The 17,792-nt window shown below is 59.5% G+C and overlaps 1 protein-coding gene across 1 annotated transcript in view; it reads right to left on the reverse strand.

Moving 5' to 3' along the window:
- The window catches only part of Znf423 (zinc finger protein 423), a 316,423-nt gene that overhangs the window by 243,703 nt on the left and 54,928 nt on the right, over window positions 1-17,792 (reverse strand). Inside the window, exon 2 of the mRNA XM_076838789.2 lies at window positions 13,485-13,544. Within this exon, the coding sequence (XP_076694904.2) occupies window positions 13,485-13,544 (60 nt within the window). The remainder of the gene's footprint in view (window positions 1-13,484; window positions 13,545-17,792) is intronic.

Genomic DNA, 17,792 nt, shown 5'->3' on the forward strand with positions numbered 1-17,792 from the left:
CCTCTTTGGGAAAGAAGAATGACAATCCCACCTGTGGCCAAAGTGCCTCTGCCAGGATCCCATGAGGTGATGTCCATGGAAGTTCCTGCTTGAGTGAGGCAAGGGACAGAGTGACAAAAACAGGACCTTGGGGACAGAGAGCTGAGTTTGAATCCTGAGTCATTCACTTCCCAATGGACTGACCCCAGGCCTCTGCCAGGAGTGGGCTGAAAATGGACGCACCCCGGGGGCAGCGACAGTCACCCCCAGAGCACCCCACAGTGCGTCTGTGGCAAAGAGGGGGCTCCCGGCAGCCTGGCCCCAGGTCCCCTGGAGTCCCTCCTGGGCTCTGTGCTGGGCTGGAGCCCCGGGCGGCCCCCCTTTCCTTCTTCCACGTTTGGGGAAGGCATTTCCTCCTCCCCAGCAGGCGGCCTGCGGTCAGGTTTCCACCCCATGGAAAGTCCCGCCCCCCCCCCCCCCCCCCCGCCCCGGAGCGGGGCGAGCTCACCATGGAAACCATGGCCACGGGGCGCCGGCCAGCCAGGGGAAGTGGCCGCCAGGCCCACAGGGCTGCCACCAGGGTGGGGACGGGGACTGCCGTCTGGACTCCAGCCCCCAGGCACAGCACCAGGACCATCCACAGGCCCAGGGAGAGGGCGATGGGGGTGCGGCTGTGGGTGTCCTCAGAACAGGGCGGTGCGACACCCTGCATCAGGAGGCCCAGCCCTGAGCCTGCTTCTGAGCCTGTTCCACGGTGGCCCCCCTGGAATCTGCATTGTCCTCGCCGGAGACAACCACCTGGTGACCAGTAAACCAGGGGCGAGCGTTACTGGACGCAGCCTGGGACCTGGGTCCCCAACAGGGCCACATCACAGTCCAGGCTGGGAGGAGGTGTCCCCCGCTCCGCAGCGCCAAGCCGAGGCACGCAATCAGGGCTTCCCAGACTGAGTGCCAGACTCCGGGAGTTCAGGGGGTGGTGCTCAAAACAGGGGGCTGGGGTGGATGGAGGACAGAGAAGTCGGAAGAGCAAGCACCGTGCTGCCCGCCTGGGATCCCAGCGGCTCGGGAGGCTGAGGCAGGAGGATCGCAGGTTCAAAGCCAGCCTCAGTAACCACGAGGCGCTAAGCAACCCAGTGAGACCCTGTCTCTAAATAAAACACAAAATAGGGCTGGGGATGGGGCTCAGTGGTCAAGGGCCCCTGAGTTCAATCCCTGGTACAAAAAAAAAAAAAAAGTTGGAAGAGTCCTCCCAAGACTCAGAGCCCCCGTTGGCAGGTCAAGGGCTCTTCAGGGCCCTGCCTTAAAGAAACCCACTTAACTGCCTTAATCAGAAAACTCAGGAAAGCTCTCTGAGCCGTCAGCCCATGATTCCCAGGTGCGTCCTGGCCCAGGGGCCCTGTCTCTGTCCTGGCCACACTGCAGGCAGCCCCAGGGCTGGGCAGACCACTCAGGCCCCGAGGTTTGGGGTTTTCTTTTATTTATTTATTTATTTTTTTGGTGCTGTGGATTGAACCCGAGGCTCTCTACCACTGAGCCACACCCCCAGCCCCTTGGTGTTTTTTTATTTTGAGACAGGGTCTTGCCAAGTGGCTGAGGCTGGCTTTGGACTCGCCATCCTCCTGCCTCAGCCTCCGGGAGCCGCTGGGATGACGAGCGTGTGTCACTGCGCCAGGCCCCTGAGCATTTTTCTAGAGTCAATTTAAGAAAGATCTCTAGGAAAGAGGATCCTGTGCCCTGTGCCAAACTGTGACTGTGACTGCGCCTGCTGTTTATTCAGTGACTGACGAGGATCCACACAATAAATTCCTCGGCACTCAGCGCGGGGAGGAAAACACTCATCTGTCCCAAGTACCGAAATCAGACAGCGGCCGCCGCGTTTCCTTTCTACCACTTCTCTTTTGGCCTAGGCTGCCGGGAAGCTCGGCCCTTACTGTCAGGGTCTGACAAAGTTAGGGAGCCCTTTCTTCTATTATTTCAGCAGTCCGGTGACGCATGGGCCACCTGCTCTCCTTCTGCTCAGGATCACCCCCTCAGTGTTCGCGGGGTGCCCGATGAAGACGTGCCATTGGCTCTCCCAGCCGTCCTTCTAATGGACAAGTGGGGGCTTCGTGATCCCAGTCTACAGGTGGGAACACTGAGCCCTGGGAAGGTGCAGTACTGGCCAAGTTCTGTTCCCACAGAAAACGAACGCGTGGGGGGTGCTGCTGTCCACCTGCTCACTGGCTCCTCACTTTAGAAAAGTGACCAGGAGGCCAGCCCCCTGGCAGCCACCCAGGACGAAAACCAGGGTCTGTTGGCTTCCAATCCCGCACCCCGTGAACCCCGACTTCTCCTTCTAAATCCAGCCTGATCCTCCACCCTGACCCTAACCTGAAGCCTGAGGCTAAGTCGGACCGTGCCCCCGGCCGGACCCTGCGCTATCCGCTGAGCTGGGCCACCCGCCTGACCCTGCACTCTCTCTGGGGAGCCACAAAGGCTCCGCACTCTGGCCACAAAGGCTGAGGCCGGGAAAGGATGCAGGTGACAGCAAGGACCCAGCACAGATGGTGGAGCACGTGGTCTGCGCAGGGAGGTCAGCGGGGACAGAAGGTCGCCCCCTCCCCCAGGAAGCCGGGGCAGAGCTGGCCGAGGCCACACAGGCCTGCCGCAGGGACGCAGGGACGCAGGGCAGGAATGCTGCGCTAGCCCGGCTCCCTGCAGCGGCCGCTCTGGCCAGCCCCGCGGTGGGGAGGAGATGCCCTGCCCTGCTTCCTGCCCCGCTGCAGCCTGGCCAGGAGCCCTGCAGCCAGCACAGGAAATAACAGGGGCCCCCAGAGACCGCCCAGGCAGGCCCGGCTCCGAGGCCGCCCGGGAGGGAGGAAGGCCACTGTCGGCCTTTGTTTCAGCTTCCCCAGCGTCGCCCGCCCCCAGAGGCCACGGGAGGAGCTGGCAAAGCCTCCCCGAACCCGCAGCTGTCCGCCCCCCCAGGCCCGACCCTGGGGACCCGCCAGGCCTGGGCTCTTAAAGCAGCAGGTGCGGGGTGGAAAGCACAGTCGGTCCAAGTCGGGGGTGGGGGGCACGGGGGCCAGAGCGGGCGGGCTGGCAGGCAGATGGGCTCCCGGGCTGACCCGGGTCGGGCCCAACAGCAGGGCTGGGGTCTGTGGACAGAGAGGATGTAGGGGGCCCTGAGGCCGCCACAGAAAGCCAGAGCCTCTGGAGAGACCTGGGCCTCCTGGGCAGCCCCAGGGCACCTCCTGGTCTCCCAGATGAACGCCCGGGAGCAGCCACGGCTGGGGCCGAGGGTAGAGCACACGTGTGTGCACCTGTGCACGTGCACACGGCATGTGTGGGGGTGAACACACTTGTATATGTCTGCATGGGCGTGCATCTGCGTGTGCACTTGGGCTCAGGGCCTGGGTGCGTGGGTCCACGTGCATGCGTGTGAGCATAGTTGAGTATGTGTGCCCTGTACGTGTGAATGTGCCCACTGTGAGGACTGTGCACATTCAAATGTGCGCAAGTATGCAAATGCGTGCACATGTACTCTGCATGGGAACGCGTGAATACACATGCAGATGTACACGCGTGGGGACACATGCAGAGTACACATGTGCGTGCTCATGTGTGTGGGTGGGCGTGTGTTGTGTGTGCACGTGACTCGTGAGCTTCGGCACCACTACCTCCTGGACCGTGGTGCCTACTGGCGTTCTCTCACCCCTGTACCCTGGGAACGTCTCACTCGTGGTGTGTCACTACGGTGACCTCGCCAGGGCTCCTGGGGCATCCTAGTGCCCCCTCCTTCCCCCTCCTCTGGGTCCCAGGCTCTGGGCACAAGCAACTTCAGAAAGGGGCCCTGGACTCAGACACAACCCACCTGGGGCTGTGAGCACCACCGTGTCTGGACCTCTGTAGCCCCCACTGTCCCCCTGAGAAATGGGAATGGGAAGGCTCCCTGCTGTCTGGGGTTACCCAGGCTAAAGGAAGATAAGGCGGGTCAGGGTGCAACTCTTGCATGGCACTGAGTGGACCCTCGCTGGATGGTTGCTATTTTCTAATCGTCATTGTCATTACAATGTCGTTTGATGAGGATTGAGCAGTCAGCAAAACAGACATGCCCCTGCCGCCAGGAGCTTCAGAGTTCCCAAGGCATTTAGCCCTGAGAAGGAACACAGCACAAGTAAAATGCATTCACCAGATCCCACATCAGTCTGATGTGCTGACTACTACCAAGCATGGCCAGCAGCCATCAGTTAAAGCCATCAAGCACACAAAGGGACAAAAAAACTAAACAAAGAAAGAATTGCCACTGTGGGCAAAATAGTGATTTCTTGGAGCCAGGCAAGAATGAGTCAGGTCCAGCCTAAAGCTCACGGCATGTGCGTGTTACACACACATCATGCACTACCCTGCCTGCACGCACCAGCTGCATGCTCAGGGATTTCAAGAGAACGTCGCTGAGATGACAGCAGCCTGAACCCCTGTGGCTGTCCCCCAGCCTAGAGCAGGACACTGGCTGATGCAGCACTGACCATGCCCGGCCCAGCACTGGCCCTGCAGAGGCCACCTAGGAAGCCAGGGCCAGCTAGGCGGCGCAGTCAGGCCGACCTTGGCCGTTGGGCCAGTGCCTGCACGGTCCACATGCCCAGCCCCACCCAGGGAAGGAGGCTGACCACGCGGTGGCCTTTCAGAGCAGAGCCTGCCCACCTCCCACCAAGCCGAGTGCCAGCTCCCATGGGAAACACGCCCCACCCCACCACGCAGGGTCCACACGGGCAGGGATGGTCCCTGAGCCTCAGTTCCAACCGAACCCCGTGTCAGGGCAAAGGTGAGCGAGTCCTGCCCACTGTGGCCATGCCAGGAGACTGCCAGGCAAGACAGGGTGCTGGGACCAGAGAGGGGTCTGTCACCCGCACAGATCCAAGCTCAGAGCCGAGCTCTGGCCCGGGCTCCCCTTGGTGTGTTGTCAACAGCAAGAACAGAAATGCAGAGGGCGGGCCGCACCCTAGGGACAAGAGCTCCCGGGGGACGCCCGCGTGTGAACCTCACAGTGGCCCTGGGCAGTCGGACGATCATCCCCATTCCTGACGAGGAAATGGAAGAGCAGAGAGGTTGAGTAATTTACTCAAGGTCATCTAGCAAATGAGTATCCAGACCTCAAACTCAGTGAACAAAAACCTAGCTCTAAGCTGCCCTGGGCAAGCACAAGGAGGTGGGGTGAACTTCTGCCCCTTGGCAAACTGGTTCCTGCCAATTGCCATGCCAGGGCCGGGTGCTGGGGACAGAGCATCAGGGATGGTCAGTGTCCTTAGGAGCGAGCAGAACAGCAAGAGAACTGGGAACAGGACAAGGAACACTACACCCTGGCAGAGGGCAATGAGGGCCAGGATCAGGTAGCCAGTCCCCAAGGTACAAAGGGAGGCACAGAACTACAGCAGAGCTATCCTGGGAAGCTTCCTGGAGGAGGTGTGGCTCAGATTGTGTCCAAGGATGGGAAGGACTCATGGCAGAGGGCCCAGCAAGAGCAAAGGCCGGGGGTGCGGCCAGCCAGCGCCTGTGGACTGGCACGGCATCACGCGGCTCTGGAGTGCTGGGAATCACAGTCTCAGCCCACCCAGACCTCCCAGAGCACAGTCCGTACTGGACGTGCAGTTTCTAGTCAGAGCTCCGCTGGCACAAAGTCCCCCAGGAGGCATAAGGCTGGGCAAAATGGGAAGAGCAGGACCGACAATGACCCCCAGCCTGCAGGAGGAACGGCGTCATCACACCCCACCACGCAGCACGCCACACCCGAGGGTGGCCCTGGTTTCTGGCCAGGCTTCAAGTCACCGAAGATCTATAGATTTCAATGTCCCCCCATCAGGCTCCTGCTGGTCCCCGGGGGAACACTCAAGCTTTGGAGAAAGCAGAGCCAACCTCTCCTAATGTCCCCCAGAAAAGTCCCGCAGCCCCCCGGGAGGAGGGGCAGCACGGTGGGCTTCCTGCCATGGACAGCCCCAAATTCAGAGCCCAAATCGGCTCAGCACCAGGGCGGGATGCGAGACAGAGGAGACCTGTCCGTGAGCTCCCTCGCCACGCCCGGGCACCGGCACACTGGAGCGCTGCTCCACACGGCCACACACCCACACGGGCTCTGCACACACGTGTACACAGCAGGCACATCAAAGAGGAAGCCCAGCCCGATGGGAGCCCAAAGCCCACCCAGAGCCAGAGGAAAAGGTGGGCAGCAGGTGCCACCTCCTTCTTGCAGAGCTGGTCCAAGTCTCCCCGGGGCCCGGGGTGCAGCATCACCAGGTGAAGGGGGTGCAGAAGCGCCAGGGGCTCCCAGGAATCTGAGTCAGGGCTGCAGCCACCGGGGGCGCACGCACGCGCGCACACACACACACACACACACACACGCATGCACGCACGCCTGCCTCCGTGTGCACACCTGGCCCAGATGCCCTACCTCGAGGACTGCTCACCATGGTAACAGAGTGGCCACCTCTCAGCTCCAGTCACCACCTGAAGGTTTCTGCGGCCCCCCGCGCCGGGGAAGCAGGTCTAACAAAGGCACAGCCCAGGCCGGGCGCCCGCCACACTCCCCTGGTGAGCTCGGGGCCACCACGGCCTCCCCCCCAGCCCGCCTGGCTCCACTTAGCCCAACTCCCCACAGACTCCCCAGCCGAGCTAATGGGAACCTCCCCAGCTGGCCCCATATAAAAATGCATTTCATAAGTCTTTAAAATGCTGGGAAATTCTGCATCTATTTAGTGAGACTTTCCTGCTCCTTTAAAATGTCCCCTGGTCCTTGTCTAGAAGATGAGGGGTTGGGCTCAAGCACAAAGGTGGACAGGACCCGCCGAGCCGGCCTGGAGCCAGAGGGCACTGGACAGCTCCCACCATCGGTCACAACAACGGGACTCGGGGCTGGTATCACGGGGACAGGGGGACATCCTCCCAGATGAACCCAGTGCAGGAGGGTCCCAGGGGAGAGAATTTCAGGTGTGGGACCCTGTGGGGAAGGAGGGGAGCTCGGGAGGGGGACAGTCTGTCCAGCCTTGATTTGAAGATTGGAAGGTGAGGGGCGCCGGAGCCGCACAGAGACTCCACGGGGCTAAGGCCACCCACACAGGGACGGCCATCAGGGAGGTGCAGACCTAGAACAGCCCACATGCCCAGCAGGGGAGAAGGAGCTAGGAAATAAATGTCCACGCACTCGATGGCCTCAAGGACAGCCACTGAGGCTAAAGATGAAGAGGCACCGGAATGACCTGAGCTCAGGCCTCATGGGGGGCGACATCAGAACCCCCCACAGCGTCCACCCCGGCCTACGTCTAGGTAGAGGGCGTGAGCTAGAACAGGAGCTAGGAGCTGCGGGCAGCAAGAACTTGCAGCCCAGGGCCAGGTGGGGTCTCTGTGAAGCAGTCGGAGTAATAAACACGCACCCCAACAAGACGCAAGGCGCGGGGCAGAGCATGGGCTGGACGGCAGAGTGGCCTCCACTCCCCACAGGGAGAGGCCTGTCTGCCCGACATTTCCGTCTGCTTCACTATCCAAACCCTGGAGGTGAGCAAGCTGTCCCTTGGACCATCAGTGGGGACATAGCCACAGTCCCTACCCGACCCAGTCCCAGGTAACAGAAAATGGGTGGCCTCCTCCCCAAGGACCCCAGAGCACAGATATCCAGAGGCCTTCAGATCTCCCACCCGAGCAGGTCCCTAACCCAGGGCTGGGGACGTGGTAGGAGGAGTCGCCACAGACAGCCTGGGCCACCGTGTTTCCCAGGCCTGGCCAGACCCTGTGTGCAGGGTCTTCCTCTCCTTCTGGGCAGCCAAATCCTCAGAACGGCTCGAGTCCAGCTCTTGGGGGCCCAGAGTGGACCCCTCGGTTGCAGTGTGAGTCTGAGTCCAAAGCGAAGCACCTGGGCAGCCTCTCACAGGTGGGCAGCCACCACCAGGCCAGCTGCCCACTTCAGGAGCTGCCTGATGATCCCCCTGCTTTGGCTCTTCCTGGCTGTGTGAGCCTGAAGCAAGTCAGTCCCTCTCTGTGCCTCACCTGGACGGGGGAAGCACCGGGGAGACCTGGCTGCTGGAGGCCCTGTAAGTGGGAGAGCTGGTCCCCTAACCAGGACCAGGAGGCCCGTCACCAAGGTCTGAAGCTCTAACCACAGTGCATGGCCAGCTGTCAAAAAAGCGTGACAAAGGCCCGTGCATGTGTCTGTCACCATGCCGGGAGCAGACTTGGCTAACCAGCCGGGCGCCGAGGACCAGCACTCCTCCCTCGGTACCGCCAGGCTGTTTCAAAGCAGCCACGTTGGGAGGAAGGCACGGGGCAGCATCCACTTGGCCTGGCCCAGAACCCAGCCTGGAGAGTGGGAGAGTCCACGGAGTCCGGGACTCCACCGTTACAGGACAGCGAGCACCTCCAGCTCCCAGCTCAGAGCCCGTGCAGGGGACAGGGGAGGTGGGGCTCCGTGGAGTCGCATCAGTGTCTCGAAACCCCACAGGGTAGAGCTCAGAATCACACACGCTCTTCCTGGCACTCTCCAGAGGGCTTTGAGAAGAGACAGGAAACACGGAAGGGAAACCAGGCCACCCCGCCAGACTGGGAAGGGCAGCGGAGAGCGGGTCAGTCGCCGTGGGCAGGAGGGTAGGTCAAGGGACCAGAGGCCTGGAGCCTCAGAGGCTCAGGAGGGGCCCCTGGTAAAAACCACTCGAGCCAGCTCCCCCTCATTAGTGGCCAGGCCAAAAGCAGCTGGTACAAGTTTGCCATAACCACGCCTTTCTTAAAATGTAAATAGAGCCAGGAGCAGCGGCACACACCTGTAATCCCGGCGGCTCAGGAGGCTGAGGCAGGAGGATCCTGAGCTCAAAGCCAGCCTCCACAACAGCGAGGCGCTAAGCACCTTAGTGAGACCTTGTCTCTAGATAAAATTAAAAAAAAAAAAAGGGCGGGGAGGTAGCTCAGTGGTTGAGCACCCCTGAGTTCAATCCCCCATATGCTCCCCCCAAAAAAGGAATCACCATATGACCCAGCAATTCCACTCCTAAGAATATGCCCCAAAGAAATAAAAGCAGGTGTTCCAACCCAAACTTACATAGGAAGGTTCCTAGCAGCCAAAACAGGAAAACACCCAACGTCCACCTACAGCTCAGTGGATAAAAACAGATGAAGGGTAGAGGCCCCAGGACACAGTGAGCCCTGAGAACAGCAGGCTAGGCGGACAGAGCTGGCCAAAGGTGCCGCGGGTCATGTGCTCCCACTTACAGGAGCCCGAAGGGGCCCGTCCAAAGGGGTGGAAAGCAGATGGATAATGTTGCCTGGGGAAGGGCAGGAGATGGGGACCGGGGAGAGTGGGGAAGGACAGCTAAGAGGGTACAGAGATTCCTTGGGGGTCATAAGAATGTTCTTATTGCTGTGGCGATGGTCACACACATCTCTGAACACACCAAGATCCACTGAACTGTACACTTGAAATGGGCAGATGGTGGGACACGTGCATTATATTTTAATAAAGTACTTCCAAAACCATGAGTTGCCATTTTGTTTGAAATTGGATGATTTCATATGGAAACCCAGCTTTCTGGCTTCTCTTTTTCAAGCTGCAGAAGATCTGTCAATTCCAGGCCCAAGAGTCCCAGTGGGACCTGGGGGGCAGGTGCCCCTTTATCAGAGACTGTATCACCTTCTACCAACCCCCGCCCCCCACCTACCACTCACCTGAGCCGCTGGCCAACCTCAGGAAGCCTCTGGGCCTGGGCCCCGAGTGGGGATTTTGCATTTGCGAAGGACCCGCATTCCTAAGGAGTGGGACCTACAGCCCTCCAGGAATGCAGAGGGACCTGGGGCCACTCAGGGACACCTGGGAAGTCACATACAAGACCCTGCGCATCCCGAAGACAATTCACAGGCTTCCCCTGGATCCTCAAAGGCAGCTGTGGCTCAAAACAGGTCAAGAACAGGCCTAAGTCGCCTCCTAAGATATACACCAGCGCTCCCCACATTTTATGGATAAAGTCGGGATCCAGCTGGAGAAGGCTAGTATAAAACGCCACTCCTCCCAGCACCCCACCCCTTGACCCTGAATGCGGAGCCTTTCCCTGAGCTCTACTGTCACCAGAAAGGCAAGAGCCAGCAGGGGCTCCGGCCTCCCCAGGGCCCCTCTCCAGGCTGAGATGACTGCCAGGCGCTGATCATTTGCTCCTTCCTTTCCAGGCAAAGCGGAGCTCTCCATCGGTCAGGGCCCAGCCCAGGGGCACGGATGGAGCAGGCCAGGGTGTTCCTGGGGGTATCAGCCACAGGGTCTCTGCTGGCAGGGGAGGCTGGGGGAGGCCAGGGGTGAGCTCAGAAGCATGCTGCGTGCTCCGCTGGTTTATTATAGTTCTCATCACACTCCTGGAGCCAGGGCAAAGAGAAGGAGGTCAAGGGCAAGGGCACCATGAAAAGCTTGCACCCTCAGCTGGGCCAGGTGGTGTGCACCGGTAATCCCAGCAACTCAGGAGGCTGAGGCAGGAGGATTGCAAATTGAAGGCCAGCCTCAGTAACTTCGTGAGACCCTGTCCCGACATAAAAAGGGCTAGGGGTGTAGCTCAGTGGTAGAGCACCCCTGGGTTCACGCTCCCATATGGGGGCGGGGGAAGAAAGGGGGGTGAAGCCCCCAGAAGAGGGCTTGCCCCTGACCTGCTCCACTCCTCCTGTCAAAGAAGTACTCAGCTGTGGCCACCTTGGGGCTCGGGGAACAGAATTCACCCCTGTACTGGCCACAGGACCCGTTTCACCAGGGACTGACCCAGAGCCCCCCGCAGGGCCACACCTTTGGGTCTCTGCTCACGCTCCGTCTCCTCGTGACGCCAGCTGGCCCAGAACTGAAGCCACCAGCTCTGGCTGCAGGAGAACTTGGGTCTGAGTCCCTGCTCCGTGGCTGTCTGGATGAGGACCCTGGACACAACACCAAACGCCTTCAAACCTCGTCATCTGCCAAACGGGGACGGCCACACTCGGTCTCCATGCCAAAGGTGGCTCGGGAGGTTCTGTCCCCCACAATCTTCCTGGGCACCCGCCCCTGCTCTCGGAGGTGGTCTAGGGACATTTTCTCAGCTTAATGAAAAGTATCACACAAAAGCAGCCTCAACCCTGCCTTTGGCCCTGTCCCCCACCAGATGGCCGTCCCTAAACCAACCCGGGGAGAGATGACCGAGCTGCTGCGGGGAAGAGGACCCTCCTCACAGAGCCATCGCCACCATCCCTCGGGACAGTGCTGGCTCCGTGGCGGGCACACGCTAAGTAGGCGCTCAATAAATGTGCCATCGCCCACGTCCAGGGCTGCCTCCCACACGGACTTCATTCTGCCACCCAGGACTTGGGCCATGGCACAGGCCCACGCTCAGGGACTCCAAGCTGACTTTTACAGCCCAAGTCCAACCCAACTGGGAAGCAAAATTCATCACAGGCACGCACTATTAAAAAAATCATCAGAAACAGGCCAACTGCAACCAAACAAAGCGTGGCCTGGCTCTGGATTGCCCCCCGCCTGGGGCACTCTGCCATCCCTTTCTCCATCACTGAACAGACAATCCAAAGCTGCCTGGCACCACAGAGAGCCATGGCTGCAGGGTGTCTGGGGGCTGGAAGGGACTCACAGGAGCACATGTCCTCCTGCACATGCATGCGGGGCGTGCTCGGCTCTTGGCTGGAAACCATAGATCCTGCAACTTCTGCTGCCCCCGGGCAACCCAGGAAGGCACGGAGGCTGGCCAACCTCCTGTGGAACTGCCAACCTGCAGACAGGCAGGCCCCCCAGGGGAACATCACCCTGGCCCCTGCAGACCAGGAAGTGCCTAGCTGGCTCAGGGATGCAGCCTGGGGGCCTGGCTCCCTGCACAGGCTCACCGTCCACCTCAGCCTTGTGTGGACCCAGCCCAAGTGTCTTCCTAGACCAGGGGCTCGGGGCACAGTGGGGATCCTCTCCAGAGCTCAGCACATACAGCCCCCCTCTGTTGGGAAGCCTGAAACTGACCCGGTTGGTGTTCTCTTGCAGGGAGACAGGACGGAGGGCTACACAGCCCTCCCCCGGCCTCCTAACCTGCCCAGTGCTGACACCAAGACTGTTCAAACCCTCCCTAGAACCTGAGCCCCCCACCACCATTCGAGCTTCAGATAAGGCCCCCCCTTTGTGGAGGGAGCCCCCTTACCCACGGCCAGGCCAACTGCAGACATGACAATGCAATGCCCACACCTGGGTTAGCCAGGACCAGCCAGGACCCTGAAGACCCTCCCAGCAGTACTCAGACTCCGATAGGAAGAGCACTGGACCCAAAGTCCAGGGACCTGGGTTCAGGGCCGATTCTGCTCTCCCTTCTACAGCATCAACTCCCAAATTCAGTCATGTGTGAACCGAGCTCATTTTTGCTGACTCCCTATTATTACTATTACTTAAGACTTTCTTGTCAGGTCCGTTTTTTTCACTTAAATGAACTTGGGATCATCATAAGTCACAGAAGCCTATAAAAAATCAGATTAGAAGTGCAACCATTAAGATGTTAACTGCTCATATACCTGATACCTAAATCCATATTTTTGGAAATATCAACCCTGAGCAAATCTCTCTTCCTGTCTCAGTTTCCACAATTAGAAGAGAAAACAGCACTTAATGACTCTGGTACATCTTGTCAGACCTTCTACAAAACTAGTCGAACTTCTGCTCCCATGCATCCAGAGCCAGCTGGTCAGGACCCCAGGACAGGCCTGGCCCAAGGCAGGGGAGGACACGGAAAGAGAGCCTGGCACCTGCCAGACAGGGGGTCGGGGCCCCAGTGCCATGAGAGGTACTAGCTGAACACAGAGCCCCTCCAACTCCAGGGCTCCCAAGGACCCCCCAGCCAGTTCCCATCTCAAGCTCCACGTAACTGGGAAGTTAACTTTGCAGTCAGAACATCCTCACGCACTTGCTCTTCTTACAACTGGGAAACTTGAGCTTCCAGGAGGAGAAAAGAGCTGATGGGGAAAACACAAGCCCCCCAAATGTCACATCTCCCCAGCACCCCACAATGGTCATGCATCCCACAGATCTGAGCCTCCCCCAGCACCTCCCGCCTGGAGGCATCAGCTCAGGATGGCTGGTCCCAGAGTGGCATTGCAGTCTCTCCCAGGAAGGGAAATACTGGAATTCTCGTCCAGACTGGAGTTTCAAAGTTCGATTCAAGTGGCTTTGATGCGATCAGACTGGAATGAACGTGTGGAGGCACCCCGAAGAGGGACCTGCCAGGCCTGGGCAGTGGGGACTCACCTCCCATCTGAACTGTGCCCACAAGAAGGAAACGCAACCCCTGGGAAACGCAGGGCCTGTTCGTCTCCGTAGGTAATGGATTTTATTGACCATATGGAACTGATATAAAATCATGTTGCACGGGGTAGTCTGGACGAGAGACAGGAATGTGACATGAAAAATATCCCTCCATCACCAGCTGGGTGGCTTTCTGAGTTTCTGGAACAGCACCCCCCCCCAGCAAGACCCCCCAACCAGTCCCCACCAGTCCCCGGGCACCTACCTGCTGCTGTCACGGAGGAATCCCAGGCCGGCGAGAAGTCCAAGGCCTCCCCCTCTTCAACTGCAAGAGAGAACAGAGGCGGCTTGTGAGCCTGGAGGAGCCCAGACAGGGCACGGGGCTGGGGCGCGGGGCACGGGGACGGACATTTGCGGGGGTCCTTGCAGAGTGTCCACCACCAAGGGAGAGGGGGTAAAGCCCACGAAGGGGTCTCTGTTGGTTTCCCAGAGACGCAACAGGATCAAAATAAAACAGGGATGGACAGTGAGTGGGGTCAGTCATGGTCCCCTCTCCCCACACCCCGGGAGACGTCGCCAATCCATCACAACACTGGTCCGGAGCCACAGGCCACATCAGAATCTTTCTCCAGTGCTCCAGGCCGGTGACACCTACGCCAGCTCCCGGTCACCAGGGAGCCACTTGCCACTCGTGGGAATCAAGCAAAGACTCAGAATGCTCCGTGACCCTGCAGCATCCTCCCCCTACCAAGTGCCACCTGGACAGCCACGGAGATACAAAGACTTTCTCAGGGGCCAGTCAAGGGCAGGGTACCAGCCCCCACGCACAGACACAGATCTCAGGACAGGCTGAGGCCAGCTCTCCCGTGGTGGACAGGTTTGAGCACTACAGCTCATGAGCTGGTGACATTAGAAGACAAATACCCCCCCCACACACACACACACACACACACACACTCCACCCTGGGCTCCGCAGCGTGAGACTGAGCGCGGATGGGTGGCCCCCACCCCACAGCCCTGCACGCAAGACCAGGTTGGTGGAGCCACCCACCAGAACACGGGAGAAACCCTATACAGCATAATAACGCTCTTGTCCTGGAATGAGTCCCAGGCTGGGGCATGTAATAATATTAAAGCCGGGTTATAGACTTTGTAAATGGAACTTTGTTTAAGCCAAAAATGTGCACACACGGTGTTTTTCAGACTTCACGGGCTCTGCAGCTCGACACATGTGCAGGCTGGAGCGGCCACAAGCCTCTTGACCCTCTGCACTGTGGATGCTCAGGCCTGCAGCACCTGGGTGAGAATGGGGGCCGGGCACTGCCTCCCACCCCCACCCGTGCCCTCCAGCCACTCCTGGGTTTGACCCTCGGCACATTCTCCGAGGTGAAGGGACGCACCAGCGGCCTCACAGCTAGCGAGTGCCTGTGCGGCTTGGGCTCAAACCCCAGACGGCCTGTCTCAAAAGTTGCTCCTGAAACCACTATAAACTAGGCAGGAAGGATACCGTCCAGCTCCCTGCAACTCAGGCTGGAGAGCAGGAACCCCAGCCCTCCACAGCGAAGGCAGGCACTCAGCAAGCTGGTGGCCATCCAGCCAGGGGAGCGCACGGGCCGGCTGTGGGCAGAACCCAAGTCCTGGCTCCAAGCAGAACGCTGCCCCTCCCCAGCTGTGCCACCCTGAGCCTATCAACCTCTGAGCTCTGGCTTCCCATCTCAAAAAGGGACACGATACGCTGTCGGGAGGACCACACGGGCTAACTGCCCCAGGAATGTCAGGGCTGTCATCTGCTGGGACACTGGCCCAAGCCCTCAGGTGGGCCTGGTGTGGGGACTCAAGCAGTCCTGAGGCCGGTCCCCTTCAGCACCTACCATGGTCTTCCTCCCTCTCCCAGCCTCGCAGAACCACAGTGTGTTTCCTTCAACCCTCAGAACTGCGCGGGCAACAGTGATCGTCCACGTCAGTGAGCACCAGGCCACGGAACGCTCAGGAAATGTCCCTGCTTTTCCAAGTTGGCATCCTGAGAGTAGAAACTCCATTCAGGACAATGAAATGCAGAGACGATCTGGGCAGGGACCAAAGCTATTGTTTCACTTAGCCCGCTGCAGCTGGGGTGGGCTTCCAGCTATGCCGCTTCGTAAGTAGGAATCAGAACCTCGTGTCGGACAAAAGTGAGAGGATTCACCAAACGATGCAACCAGAGAGGCCCAGAAACACGGCAGATAATGCTGGACGCCAGTCCTTCAGGAAAGGGCCACTCACCGCCACACCTGAAGACGAGTGCCCTTCTCTCTCTCTCTCTCTCTCTCTCTCTCTCTCTCTCTCTCTCTCTCTCTCTCTCTGTCACACACACACACAGCACTTCTGCTAAGAGACTACTGCCCACGTGTAAGGTCACCATGCTGCCATTTTTTTGAACACTTTCAACAAGACCCGCTTGGTAGTTGGTCCGCGGGTTGTGGGTTATTAAGTTCTTTAACAAGGTCCGCCTGGGCCCTAATGTCACAGTCACGTTACTGTGACATTAATGTATGTCAGCTGCTCCCCTTTTGTCCTCTGTGTACCCCGCATCAGGACAAACAGCCCCCACACTCAGGCCCACTCCAGTGGCGAAGAAGTCTGACCTCAGGAGTCACGGAACTTGAGAAGGTCCCTAAGATGCCCAGCCCCTCCGGTGAGGAGACCAGGCCTCAGTCATAATGAGAAAAAGAATAAGAGAACACCCCCTGATCCTGGAGCTCTCGGGGACATCAAGGCTCTGTTTGGGGGTCCAGGACCCCCAGAGAGTCTGCAGAGATAGGAAGATGAGAGAGCGACCCGAAGCCTGGGGGCTGCAGAGACCCACGACAGGCTTCCTGGACCCCTCCCTGGCAAGTGGCTGAGGTGCACAACGCAGATCCCACGGGCGTCCCTGCACAGCCACGGCCTGAGACCCACCCAGGGCCTGCGACCCACCCACCTGAGCCTGGGCATGGGCACATTTTCCCACACGTGCCGCCGTCCACCCCACTCAGACACCAGCCTGGGCCCACATTCTGATTTCTGAAGACATGAACACACCGTCCTTCATACGCTGTTGATAAGAAAAAGGAAGCGCCAGGGCCCCTCCCCCAAGGCCTGTGCTACCCAACACCGTGCGAGTGGCGAGACTGTCCTGCCCCAGCCCGACTCTGCTGCCCAGGCTGGGTCTTCAACCAGGATGCGACCAGCAAGACACCAGGACAGAGAAAGAGGCCGCACCTGCATCAGGAGCCGGGGGCTTGCAGAGTGGCCTGAGCCCACTGTGGCAGTGGGCACTCTTTGGGGAACCCAGGTGCAAGCCCCCAAAATCCCTCATATGGAACTCCTCTGCAGTAGCACGATGAACCTTGAAGGCTGAGCCTCTGCGAGACAGCACAGGGTCAGCCTGCACGGCCCACCAACGGGGATGCCCACCAGCCTGGGCACTTCCTGGAAACTTCCTCAGGTTCTACCTCAAACTCTTTAATTCATGAGATTGGGCGGCTCTGAGACCAGAGGCCCACTCCCACCCTGTGCATGACGGGCATTTGTGGGGAGGGACGGGTGAGCACAGGGCAGATGCATAGAGAGAGGGAGGTGGGTGCGTGGGGGCCACCGTGTGAACAGAAGCTGGTGGCCAGGGGAGCGTGACCCTATCAGATGCTGCACAGAGTGCTGAGGGACAAGGAGGATATGCAAAGCAGGTGTGTGCACACAGAAGCAAAACCCTGTACACAGGGAGGGTCCCTGGGAGCAGTGTGAATGCATGGGGTGGGGGCACAGCAGGGGCTGACCCACAGTGGAGCTCCAGCCCCAGAGCTGTCCTGAGCTCAAGACCCCTCTGAGCCACTCGGTCCCACATTTTTTTGTGACATTTGCAAAAGTAAGATCTGCTACCTATTTAAGACACTGTCCTTCTATTCCTCAAATCTCTTCCATCCCATCTTCCTGGTCACCTTGTTGGTCACCTTGGGGTGACCATGGCGTTTGGCACTGTCTCAAAGGGACCCAGCTCAGCTGCTGGTCTCACAAAGCAGCTCCCTGCTGGGGCCAGCGGTAGAGTTCAGGTACCTGCTGCCCGAGTGAGTGCATGAGAATATGCCCCACTGGTGGAGGGCACAGGAGCTGGCAGGATGCAGAAGGGCTTGGACTTGTCCTTGGTCACACAGACAGGCAGCAGCTGCCTCCTGGCCCTGATTACAGGCCTGAGCTCTGTCCCAGCTCCCTGCCTCGACCTCCACGGCCTCACACCAGCTCCGCCTGCAAAAGCGTCTCCCTGGCTCTCACCCGCCTCCATCGCCCACCCAGCACCCAGCTCCATGCAAACACTTCAACAGGCACTCAACAAGCATTTCAATAAAGAAGCCAACTCCACCCCGGAGGACGAGAGCCCGCCAGGAGCTGAGTGTGTTCTGAACCAGATCACGGGTGACACAGCTGCAGACACACAACTGTCCCCTGCACACCACTATGGCCCCACCCCCTGGCCCCGTGGCCATGCAGACCCCTGGAACAGAGGGCAGTGTACTCCAATCCAGCCCCACTGGGAGGCCCATGTCCACCCTGGCTTCAA

This window comes from Callospermophilus lateralis, chromosome 18 (genome assembly GCF_048772815.1).
Source record: "Callospermophilus lateralis isolate mCalLat2 chromosome 18, mCalLat2.hap1, whole genome shotgun sequence".
Lineage (NCBI taxonomy): Eukaryota > Metazoa > Chordata > Mammalia > Rodentia > Sciuridae > Callospermophilus > Callospermophilus lateralis.